Source organism: Lissotriton helveticus, chromosome 12 (genome assembly GCF_964261635.1).
Source record: "Lissotriton helveticus chromosome 12, aLisHel1.1, whole genome shotgun sequence".
In the NCBI taxonomy this organism is placed as follows: Eukaryota; Metazoa; Chordata; class Amphibia; order Caudata; family Salamandridae; genus Lissotriton; species Lissotriton helveticus.
Window position 1 is genome coordinate 269,096,893 of NC_136073.1, and position 11,810 is coordinate 269,108,702.

The 11,810-nt window shown below is 52.3% G+C and overlaps 1 protein-coding gene across 8 annotated transcripts in view; it reads left to right on the forward strand.

Moving 5' to 3' along the window:
- PMFBP1 (polyamine modulated factor 1 binding protein 1) overlaps positions 1-11,320 on the forward strand; it is a 2,317,386-nt gene extending 2,306,066 nt beyond the window's left edge. For all 8 annotated transcript variants that reach the window (XM_078668626.1, XM_078668631.1, XM_078668625.1 and 5 more), the window contains one exon: positions 10,440-11,320. In XM_078668626.1, coding sequence (XP_078524752.1) covers positions 10,440-10,527 — 88 coding nt within the window. In that variant the 3' untranslated portion in view covers positions 10,528-11,320. The remainder of the gene's footprint in view (positions 1-10,439) is intronic.
- Positions 11,321-11,810: the final 490 nt, after the last annotated feature.

The window sequence follows — 11,810 nt, forward strand, 5'->3', positions numbered from 1 at the left end:
TCACACCAGAAAGTCCTGGAGGACAGAACGGCCAAAGAAGCCATCCCTCCGGACTTGGCAGTCCAGGCAGTAGTGTCTTGCAAACGTGTGCAGCGATGCCCACGTAGCTGCCTGACAGATGTCTTGTAAGGGCACTCTCTGGCCCAGGGCAGTTGTAGTCGCCGTGGCTCGGGTGGAGTGAGCCCGCAATCCAACAGGGGTCTCCTTTCTAGCCAAGGAGTAGCATGCCTGGATACACAAGATGATCCACCGAGAGATGGTCCGCTTGTGTACCGCTTTCCCCTTCTTAGCGCCCACGTAGCCAACAAAGAGTTGGTCATCCACCCGGAACTGGCGTGTGCGATCCAAGTAGAATGAGAGCGCAGGTTTTGGGTCCAGACGGTGGAGCCGCTCTTCCTCCTTAGAGGGGTGCGATGGCGGAAAGAAGGTTGGCAAAGCGATGGACTGCCCAATGTGGAAGGCTGTGACAACCTTGGGCAGGAAAGATGGCTTAGTACGCAACACAACCTTGTCCGGATGGACAGAAAGGAAAGGAGGAGTACAAGAAAGGGCCTGGAGCTCACTCACTCTCCTGGCAGAGGTGATGACAACCAGGAAAGCAGTCTTCAGAGTAAGAAGGCGGAGCGGACAGTTGTGAAGTGGCTCAAAGGGAGCGCACATCAGAAACGTAAGAACCAGGTTCAAGTCCCACTGAGGCATCACAAACGGAACAGGAGGAAATATGTGTGTGATGCCTTTTAGAAATCTATTTACAATAGGGGACTTGAACAAAGAAGGTTGATCAGGCAGCCTCAGAAAGGCTGAAAGGGCAGAAAGGTAGCCCTTGATAGTGCCCAGAGCAGAGCCCTGCTGGGCAAGAGAAAGAAGGAAGAGAAGAACCTCAGAGAGAGGGGCAGCAAGAGAATCCACAGCCTTTGCTGTGCACCATGCCACAAATCTGTTCCACCTGCAGGCGTATACCGACTTTGTGGAGGGACGCCTGGCTGCCAGAATGACGTTACAGACTTCAGGAGGCAAGTCAAATGGCCTCAACTGTCGCCGCTCAATCTCCAAGCATGGAGGTGGAGACTGGACAGGTTCGGGTGGAGGACCGTCCCCTGCTGCTGCGACAGAAGGTCCTCCTGAAGAGGCAGACGAACCGGGGGATCGACTGACATACTGAGTAGCTTTGGATACCAGTACCTTCGTGCCCAGTCCGGAGCCACAAGGATGACTTGGGCCCGGTCGCGCTTGATCTTCTTCAGCACTCTGGGCAGAAGTGGTATAGGCGGAAAGGCGTACAATAGACCGCAACTCCACTTGCGACGAAAAGCGTCTCCGAGCGAGTGCCGCTTTGGAAATTCCAACGCGCAGAACAGATGACATTGCGCGTTATCTTCGGTGGCGAATAGATCTAACCAAGGCTCTCCCCATTGCTGAAAGAGGCCTTGCGCCACGTCCGAGTTCAGACTCCATTCGTGATCCATCATGCACCGACGGCTGAGCTCGTCCGCCCTGGCGTTCAGAGAACCTGCCAGGTGTTGAGCCACCAGGGTCACGCCCTGGCGTTCCAGCCATTGCCAGAGGCGGAGAGCCTCCTGGCAAAGGGTCCACGACCCCACCCCGCCCTGTTTGTTGCAGTACCACATGGCGGTGGTGTTGTCCGTGAACACCTGCACTGCACTCCCCCGGACAGAGGGGAGGAATGCCTTCAGTGCTAGACGAATCGCCCGTAACTCCAACAGGTTGATGTGGAGCGGGGCCTCCGCCGGAGACCAGAGGCCTCTGATCTCCGCCTCTCCCATGTGGCCTCCCCAGCCCTGGAGGGACGCGTCCGTCACAACTACGTGCGGAGCCGACGGGAATGCGGTCTGGAAATTGGAGGCCTGGATGGCCAGGCTCTCGGGGGTGGAGTGGGTGGACAGGAAACATGGGTCGCCCGGGGCCGGGCGGTGGCGTCTGGCCACGTTCCTATCTACGGGCGAACCCGTAGCGGGCTTGGACCAAGTGCCCAAAAGAACGTCGGTTAAGGCCTCGTTAAACTGCAGCAGAGGCTCGGCTGAGCATGACTGCGGCTTAAGGACCTCGGTGAGGAGGTTAGTCCTCACGGCCGCGACGGGGAGCTCAAGGCCTTGGCCGCCCTCATCAACACCACACTATCGTTGCCCCCTCCTCCGTAGCCACGGTAGAAGGTGAGACAAAGCCAGTGTCAGGCGAAGTGTCTATATCACTGGCCTCCCCAAGTTCACCTGCCCAGTCCTCTAGTCCTCTTGAGACTGCCATTCACGTGCCAGAGGGTCCTCAGACCCCTCCCAATCCTCCTCATCACCCATCTCCTGGTACTCAGGGTTAGCAAAGGATGGGGCCGGTTCATGGAAAGTGAACTCTCCTTACGGCGTCTGAAGCGGCGCCGCTCCAGCCCCGGAACCGGGTCGAGGGAGGCGTCTGGGACGGCGCCGCCCAAGGACGGCGCCGGTGGTGACACCTGAGGGGTCGGCGCCGGGGAGGTCGTTAAGTCCACCGGCAACGACCCGGAACTGGATCCAGCGGGGCCATGCGGCGCCGGACCCGAAGGCGCCGGCGGCGTCGGAGCCGAAGCACCCGACGGCGTCGGGACCGAAGCCCCCGACCCGCTATGACCCCTAGACGGGTCCGCTGGGCCCGAAGGCGCCGCGGAGCCCGTCGGTGGAGAGAGGGATCTCCTCCGGCGCCGCGTTAGGCCCAGGGACCGGAGGGTATAAAGCCGGACGCAGCGCCTGCGACTCAGACAGAGTCTATCGGTGCCACCTGAACCCCTGGCTGCGTCGCGTGAGCGTCGGGGGTGAGTCGGAAGAGCGTCGACGTCTCTTCGACTTCTTGTGCTTACCTGACGACGACTTCGACCCGGAGAAGTGATGTCGACTCCCGGAGCTATGATGGCTCCGCTGCTGCGACCGGTCCCTCGACCTCTGTCCGGACCGGGACCTCTCTTGGTGCGGGGCGACTGCCGGAGTTCGAGTCGTCTCCCGTCTAGCCTTCGAAGTCAGGGCCCGGCAGTCGGAACAGGTCTTGTCGTCGTGGTCGACACCGAGACAGTAGAGACACCGACGGTGAGGGTCTGTGACCGACATCAGCCGGTCGCAATGCTCACAGGGCTTAAAACCAGGCATCCCTACCGGCACCGTTCGGAGTCGAAGACTCGAAAAAGGATGATCAAAAGATCAAAAAGTTTTAGTCAAAAAGTGACTGAGGTAGCACTTTTTCCGGATCTGCGCTGCTGGCGCGGAAAAAAGAAGAACTGATGTCAGCACGCGGAGGCGGCGTCAAAGTACTCCGACGACGTCATCACAGCGCCGACGACGGACGCGGAGCCGCAGACGACGCCTACCGACGCGCAAGGGTACTGCTACGCAAAAATTTCCAGATCCAGTCTGACGCCTGGGGATATACTAAGGTAGAGAATCTATCACTAACGTGTCTCTTTCAGATGTATATGGAGTCCATTTTACAGAGAGAGCAGATAGCCTGGGGCCCTGATTAGCAGGATCCCAGGCCAACTAAGTCGAAAACCAGCTAAACACAAGGCAAAAAATCTGGGGTAACCATAGTCAGGTATCCACCTTCCTACAGTCGTGTACAGAACTAACATCAGCGCGCATGGGTGGCACCTAAGTAGTCTCTGTGACGTGATCTCGGTGCTTACAAAGCCAGCGACGGACGCGGAGATGCACAACACCACCTACCGACACGCCGGGGTACTGCTGACGAAAAACTTTCCGGATCCAGTCTGACGCCTGGAGCTATTCTAAGGTAGGTAATCTTTCCCTAACTAATGTCCCTTACAGATATATATCGTTACACAAGTAGCAACTTGTGTGACCATTCTCCACCTCCGGTTATGTCCCCAACCGACGTCGACCCTAGCCTCCTCCTCGATGTGGACACAGAGCCGGACCAGCAGCGACCGGTAATTTTGTACCCCTGTTCTTCCCTGGTGTTCCCTATCACCATGAGTGGCTACCAGAGATGGGTGAGGAGGACTGGGAGGGGTTTGTTGACCCTCTGGCAGACCAGTTAAAGGAACCGGACTGGAGAGAGGAGTTGGGTGAGATCAGTGGTGTGGACAACTCTCCAGACCTCGGCATGCGATCTCCCCTACTGTTGCTACGGAGGAGGGTGCCTCTTACTGTGGTGTTGCAGAGGGTGGCTGAAGCCTTGAACCTTAAGCTTCCTACGGTGGCAGTCAGGACTAACCTATTGACTGAGGTGCTTCAACCGGCAGTGGCCTCTTCGGAGCCCATGCTGCTGTTCACTGAGGCCCTCGTGGACATCCTTCTGGGCACTTGGTCCAAGCCCAGCACAGGGACACCTGTGGATAGGATGATTGCCCAATGCCACCGCCCTACCTACTCCATTTTCCTATCTCAACACCCTACCCGCGAGAGCTTGGTGGTCCAAACCTCTACTTCCGAAAGCGCATTCCCTACTGCTCCATCTGATAGGAAATCCAGGAAGCTGGACCATCTTAGGAAGAAAATGTTTTCTTCTGCCATCTTAGGACTGCGGTCGGTGAACACTGCATGTCTCTTGGGCTGTTACTCCCATTCTGTGTGGGACCCAGCCACGCAGGTGCTGCCACACCGCCGACTCGCTGGGAAGGACGATTTCAACGTTGGTAGCCCTGAGACGCTACGCCTGGCTGAGGCCCACTGGCTTTTTGGGTGATGTCCAAAATACGCTTTTGGATATGCCCTTTAATGACGTCGCTTGTTTCGCGACAAAGCAGACAACACGCTTAATCGCTTTAAGGTCTCTAGGGCTACGGCCAGGTCCTTGCTTCCAACTCTCGACCCGCACAGTCTGCTTTTTGCCACTTTTGTGGCTACGGAAGGGGTGCCCTGCCATGTTCCATCCAGAACCACTGGCCTGAGCAAGCTGTCCAGCCTCTGTGCGGCCGGGGACAGTTTGGGGGCCAGCGGGCGAGCCAGTCCACCAGTGCCCCTCTGCAGCAGCCTCCAAGTCCTAGAACTACCTTTCAGGGCCGATGCATCACTTCTGGGATGGGGTGGCCACATGGGGGAGATGGAGATCAGAGGCCTCTGGTCTCTGCCGGAGTCCGGGCTCCACATCAACATTCTGGCGCTTCGTCTTGCACTCAAAGCATTTCTTCCCTCTGTCCGGGGAAGAGTAGTGCAGGTGTTCACGGACAACACCACTGCCATGTCGTACTGCAGCAAACAAGGCTGGGTGAGGTTGTGGACCCTATATCAGGAGGCCCTCTGGACATGGCTGGAACATCAGGGCATATCCTTGGTGGTGCAACACATGGAAGGTTCCCTGAACGCCAGGGCGGAAAAACTCAGCTGCAGCTGCATGATGGATCACGAATAGCATCTTCACTCGGAGGTGGTGCAAGGTTTCTTTCGACAGTGGGGAGAACCTTGGTTAGATCTATTTGCCACTGAAGAGAACGCGCAATATCAGCAATTATGCGCTTTGGCATTTCCAAGGCATCACTTTGCTAGGCACCGCTTTTTGGTTCAAGTGGAATTGCGGTCTTCTATACGAGTTTCCGCCTATACCACTTCTGCCCAGAGTGCTGAAGAAGGTCAAGCGTGACCAGGCCCAACTCATTCTTGTGGCTCCAGATTGGGCACCAAGTGTCTGGTATCCCGAGCTGCTCAGTATGGCCATTGATCCTCTCCGATCAGACTGCCTCTTCTGGATGATCTTCTGTCGTATCAACAGGGGACGGTCCTCCACCCAAACCTGTCCAGCCTCCATCTCCTCACGTGAAGATTGAACGGCGGCAGTTGATGTTGTTTGACCTGCCTCCGGAAGTCTGTGATGTTATTTTGGCAGCCAGGCGTCCATCCACTAAGACAGTATACGCCTGCAGATGGAACAAATCTGTGGCATGGTGCGCAGCAAAGGCTGTGGATCCCCTTCCCGAAGTTCTTTTGTTCCTCCTTTCTTTGGCCCAGCAGGGCTCTGCTCTGGGCATGCTGAAGGGCTACCTCTTGGCCATTTCGGCCTTCCTGATCAGCCTTCTCTTTTGAAGTCCCTTGTTGTAAATCGCTTCCTTAAAGGCATTACTCATTTTTTCCTCCTGTTCCCTTTGTAATGCCCCAGTAGGACTTGGTTCTTACATATCTTACGTGTGCTCCCTTTGAGCCGCTACACAACTTTCCTCTCAGGCTTCTAACTTTGAAAACTGCCTTTCTGGTGGAAATCACCTCTGCGCGCAGGGTGAGTGAGCTACAAGCTCTTTCTTCCAAGCCTCCCTTTCTGGCTGTTCATCCGGACAAGGTAGTCCTCAGAACTAGACCTTCCTTTCTTTCTTCCCAAGGGGTTTACTTCTTTCCACATTGGCCAATCCATCACTTTGCCCACCTTCTTTCCGCCTCCGCATCCTTCAAAAGAGGAAGAGAGGCTCCACCGCCTGGATCCAAAATGTGTGCTTTTCTTCTATTTGGATCGCACCAAACAATTCCGGGTGGTCGACCAGCTCTTTGTTGGTTACGTGGATGCTAAGAAAGGTCAGGCCGTGCACAAATGGACCATCTCGAGGTGGGTCGTTTTGTGCATCAAAGCTTGCTATTCTTTGGCAAAAAGGAGCCTCCAATTGGACTGCGCACCCATTCCACCAGGGCGATAGCAGCTACCACTGCTTTGGGATGGGGAGTCCCCCTTATTGATATCTGCCAGGCAGCTACGAGGGCATCGCTGCACACGTTCACCAAACAGTACTGCCTGGGCAGCCGGCTGTTCTGTTCTCCAGGACTTTCTAGTGTGAGCTTAGTTTGCAGACCCACCTCTGGGGTTGGTATTGCTGGGGTATCTATTCTAAGGTAAGGAATCTAAAACTAACGTGTTTCTTTCAGATGAACAAGTTACTTACCTTCGGTAACAATATATCTGTAAGAAACATTAGTTAGTTATAGATTCCTTACTGCCCCATCCATCCTCACCGTTCTGCGTACTGATTTCTAGGGTTAAGGTTATCCTTTCAGTGCCCTAGTTTTGTGCACCAGTGTTCAGTGTCTTGCATGGCTCTGCGCTTCTGGCATGGAAAGTTGTGTACAGGACTGACATCAGCGGGAAGGGCGGCGTCTATGTAGCCACTGCGACGTTATCCCGGCGACCACGATGCCATAGACAAACGCGTAGTCGACCGCCGCCACCTTCCGACGCGCAGGGGTATGTGAGAAGTTGGCCTGATATATGATGCTCACTAGTTCTAGTGATCACCTTGTATCAGTCCAAACAACCCTTATGGTGATTGGTTGTAAGTCAACCTTATAGACCAGCTATCCTAATGGTAGCATGGACAAAGCAGTCTTAGGCTAAACTCTTTTGGCATGTGAAGCCAGTTGTTTTACCACAATATAACCCCTTGAATACCAGATGAAAGGACACCACACAGGTTGTTATGAAAATAAACAGTATATTTATTAATAACAACACCTCTGAACTCTTTATGAGGTCAGAGGGCTAAGCACATGACAATCTCTTACGAAAAATACGACAAGTTGCACAAAATTACAATGGTGCCCTAGAGGCACGACAAACCATATACTAAGTAAGTGGAATGTGAAAGTCGATAAAAGGAATGGAGCTGTCCAGAGGCTGTAGGATCGATGGGACCACGCTACACTAACCCTAGGTAAGTAATAGAAGGCCCACGGAACGCGTGTGCAGAGTGTGAACTCACACACGAGATGCGTAACAACGTCTATGGACAGTACAGTTCAAGTTAAAGGTAAGTACGGACAATCCTGACTAGTTAGGACTAAAACGACTGTGGAACTGGACACTAGGACAGTTAAACTACCCTTGAGCACCGAAATGCTCTCGTTACCTCACCCACTGGCTGCGGGTGCATAGGTGTCAAAGTGTGTCGGGTTCTCGCGTTGAAGTCAATAGAGCCTGAAAGAAAAGATGCTGCAGGCGACCAGGAGGAAGATGTCCGGTGCGATCCAAGGGTGGATCGGGGAAGAAGAGGACCTGAAAGCAGAGGGGACAGTGGTCAAAGTCACTAGCCAGTGACCGGTGTGGAACCAGGTGCTGTCGTCGCGATCAGGTGAAGAGTGGACGCTTGACTCTGCAGCCACGTGGACCAGGAGGTGTCTTCGACGACCAGGATGGAGGCACGAGCTGTCCCACGCAGGCTCTCGCTGTCGGCGGTGTTGGATCCGGAATTGGAGTCAACAGGCCTTGGCAAAGGCAACCCACGTGGTGAGTGGAAAAGACGTCTGGTGCGGACTAGGAGAGTCCGGGGTGCCCCTCTTTTGGAAGGGAGCAAGGGCCAGTTTGGAGCAACCAGACCAGCAGCAAAGATTCAAAGGTTCGTCGTCTAGGAGGCCACTAGCCAGCCGGCAAGTGATCAGACAACGCGTTGAGCAGCAGACAAGCAGAAGGGCCCCACGCAGATCTCGTGGATGCTGGAGGGCTGATCTTCGGTGCAGGAGCTGCTCGGGGCTGGGGCTTCTCAGTCCCCAAAGCACTTGGTCGAGTTTACCTCGGGAGTCGTGCTGGAAGCGAAGTGCAGGTTCGTTCAAGATGGCCGGTCCCACGTGTCTCGTCGCACCCACGGGTCTCAGCTTTGCTGCAGATGTGGGTTGAGGTCGGAGAGGTCTGGGAATCCGGGTCTCGTCGGGCTCTGAAGTCTGGATCCTCGGGGGAAGACGACAAAGTGAAGCCGCTGGACGCTTGATGGTGCCTGCAGTTGCAGGGTGGACACTCCTTGCCCACAAGGGAGATTTCTTCAGTATTCTGTGGAGCAGAATGTCGAAGTCCAGAGTTTCTTCTTGTAGAGTAGTTCAGGATTAATCTAACTTGGAATGGGACCAGCTCCTACCTTTATCCTGCTAAAGGGGGCTGCACTACTGACTAGGCCCCTCCCCTGGGTGGGACCAGGAAGGGGGGGTGGTTACACCCCCTATCTTTTGTCCGGTTTTCCGCCAGAGCTGGGGCTGGAGTGGCCCAGCAACTGGTTTGAACCGGTGTATGCACAGGGCACCTTGTGTGCCCCAGGCATGTCTCATTCCTTTCAGGCCTATCCTACCCAATACACAAAATCCTGTCTGGGGTGGTGCTAGCACCTCCCAAGGTAGGAAACCCTTTGTCCAAGCCGCCCTCGCTGGAAGGACTCCCAGCAGCAGGAGGTCAGACTTGTGTCTGTGGTGGCAGCATCCATTTTGTGATGCCAAGGCTCGAGTTAACTTTAAGCGGGGTTCACAGTTACATACAAGTCGTGTCCCTCTAGAAGGGTGGAATGCTACGCCCGTCGCCAGAATTGGCGAGGGGGTAGTATTCCAATTCGTATGACACCTTACTCGACATGTTTTGATAATGTTATACCAGAGTTAGCATTTAACCGCGAGGTTGATAATGCACTTAAGAGTATATGGTATAGCGTTATCATGGAACAGCCATTAGGACTTGGTTCCGCAAGCTGCAGACGGGCTCAGCTCATGCCAGAGCACCATCTCACATAATTCCAAGCACTCTGCCTTCAGGATTGTTAAGGCCTGCCATAGGAGTGACTGATAGGAGGATATGTGTCCATTTTAGGGTTAGATATAGGTATACTATATCTATAGCAAAGGGTGATTACACCACCTTGCCCCAGCTGTCATGCAGCCAGTTGTGTCAGTTTTAGATGGCCAGCCAGGGGTGGCATAATACATGCTTCAGCTCCTGGTAGGCCCTGGGTACACCTATGCCCTGGATACCTAAGGTATACTGTACAGGGACTGATAAGGTAGCCCAGTACCAATTGGTAAATGCACCTAAAGTACATGGTTGGCAATTTAGAGAGAGAACAGCTAGGCTGTGGGTCTGATTAGCAGGCCCACAGCCAGGGAAAGTCGTAAACCAGTGAAGCAAAAAGAAAAAATCTGGGGTGACCATAGGATTGCAGACCCCACTCTCCTACAGGGTACTGCTGACGAAAAACTTTCCTGATCCAGACTGACGCCCAAGGGTAATTCTACCGACGCACAAAGGTACTGCTGCCCTCATGCTCTTGTCCATTTTTATTAAGTCCCAAGTTGGATTTTAGCACAATATGACCTGCAATTTTTCTAAGTGCTCGGCGTCTGAGAACCCAGAAGACAGATTAAGAAACTGATATTGGCACGCAAGAGAGCTGCATATATGCGGCTCTGCTATGTCGCTATTGCGCAATATAGCAACACCTACCGTCACATGGGTATCACAACTGAAAAAATCTCAATATCAATTCTGGCAGCTAGGAATGATGTAAAACTGAAGAATATGAAGTCAGAAAAGTAGCTACATGAAAGAGGTTTGTTGAAGGTAAGTAACCTGAAGTTTAATTTGATGTACAAAATGTTAAGAATAAGAATAAAAACGAATATTACAAATCAGTAACTTGTCCTTCAGTTCGAAACAGCATGCACAATATTATAAAATGTAACAGTTAAAATAATATATATTATTTGTTTTACTTACAGCTCTCTTCGTTCAGCCAGGAGAGTATTTGGTAGTTCTGGAAACCTGCGGAAAGGCAAAATTCTGGCTGCTAACTGGAATATTAGCTAGATCTGGGGAGAAGAGTCATCCCAGAATCATGACCATGTTGTCCATTCAAGAACCTCCGTTCACTGAGCCTCAAAGTTACCACTGTGCAGAAGCAGAAAACCATCGGATTACATGTGTACCGCTCAGACTGGGAGGTGTTGGGCGTCAAATCTTAAGTGAATACCTGAATATGCAGATTGGGTGGACTCGCTGGGTAAAGCCTACCGATTTCGATTATCCTGTTCGCCAGTGATTTCGTCAAGGGAGAAAAGGGCACGAAATACCTTTGGTTTGGGCTTATTTGCCTCACAGCTGGTTCTCGTGGTGCAGCAGATGGTACTTGAGCAACCAGTTGCAGCAGGAACTGTGTACAGAGAATACCTGCAGCATCACTTTTCATACATGCAGGAAGAAGCAGAATGCTGCCGCCTTCGTCCCTTCATCTTTGACATAAGTATTGCTTTGTCCTTGCTGTGGGACCCTATCCTGCTCGGACCACTGGGGGACACGAGCTGCCGCAATTGCCGCAATACCTGCAGCACTGAACGTCTGCAGCTGACTGGGCGGTAGTGAATGAGGGCAAAATGGCTCTAAATGTTTGATTTTTCCTGAAACTGTGAATATTTAAAACATTCTTTTAAGTTTGTTCTCAGCAGACACTTTAGCACTTGGCGCTTTGCAATCAATGACTATTATTTTTATAAAAGTGTAGATCATAATACGTTTTAAATTAAGTGCTTTACATATAAAATAAGTGTTTTAAATATATTTTAAGCGATGTTTGAAGTGATAACAATAAATTACAATTTTGGATTATGTTGTTTAGATTCTTAATCAGAGTTCACACATTAAAATTACCTAAGCACAAAATTGCTACTGCGCAGAATAGAAACTGTTCTACTTGGGTAAAAGCAATCTATATTTTTTATTAATCAAAACATCTGTTTATCATAATTTTGCGATGGGAGGCTAGTTGCTCATGTATTAGTTAGAGACAAAAAGTTAGTGGTGTAACTTCAACCATCAGTAACTTTGTAAAATAATAAGTGGCGGGCCTAAGGTTTCCTCAAACACATGCCACGCTGCTGCAGAGTGTTATTTATGTTATGTCGAATATCAGGGCTACCTAGTCCTGATTTCACCACGTACCTCTTCAATGCACCACCATACACTCTCCCTGCCCTTTAATCTCACTCTTGCAGGTTTTGTTTCATGGCTAATTTGTCCCCTTGTCACTTTTTCTGTCTTTCACTTTCTCCCCTTTGTTGCCTTACCCTCTCTTGTTCTGAGTTAAAGGTGGGTGA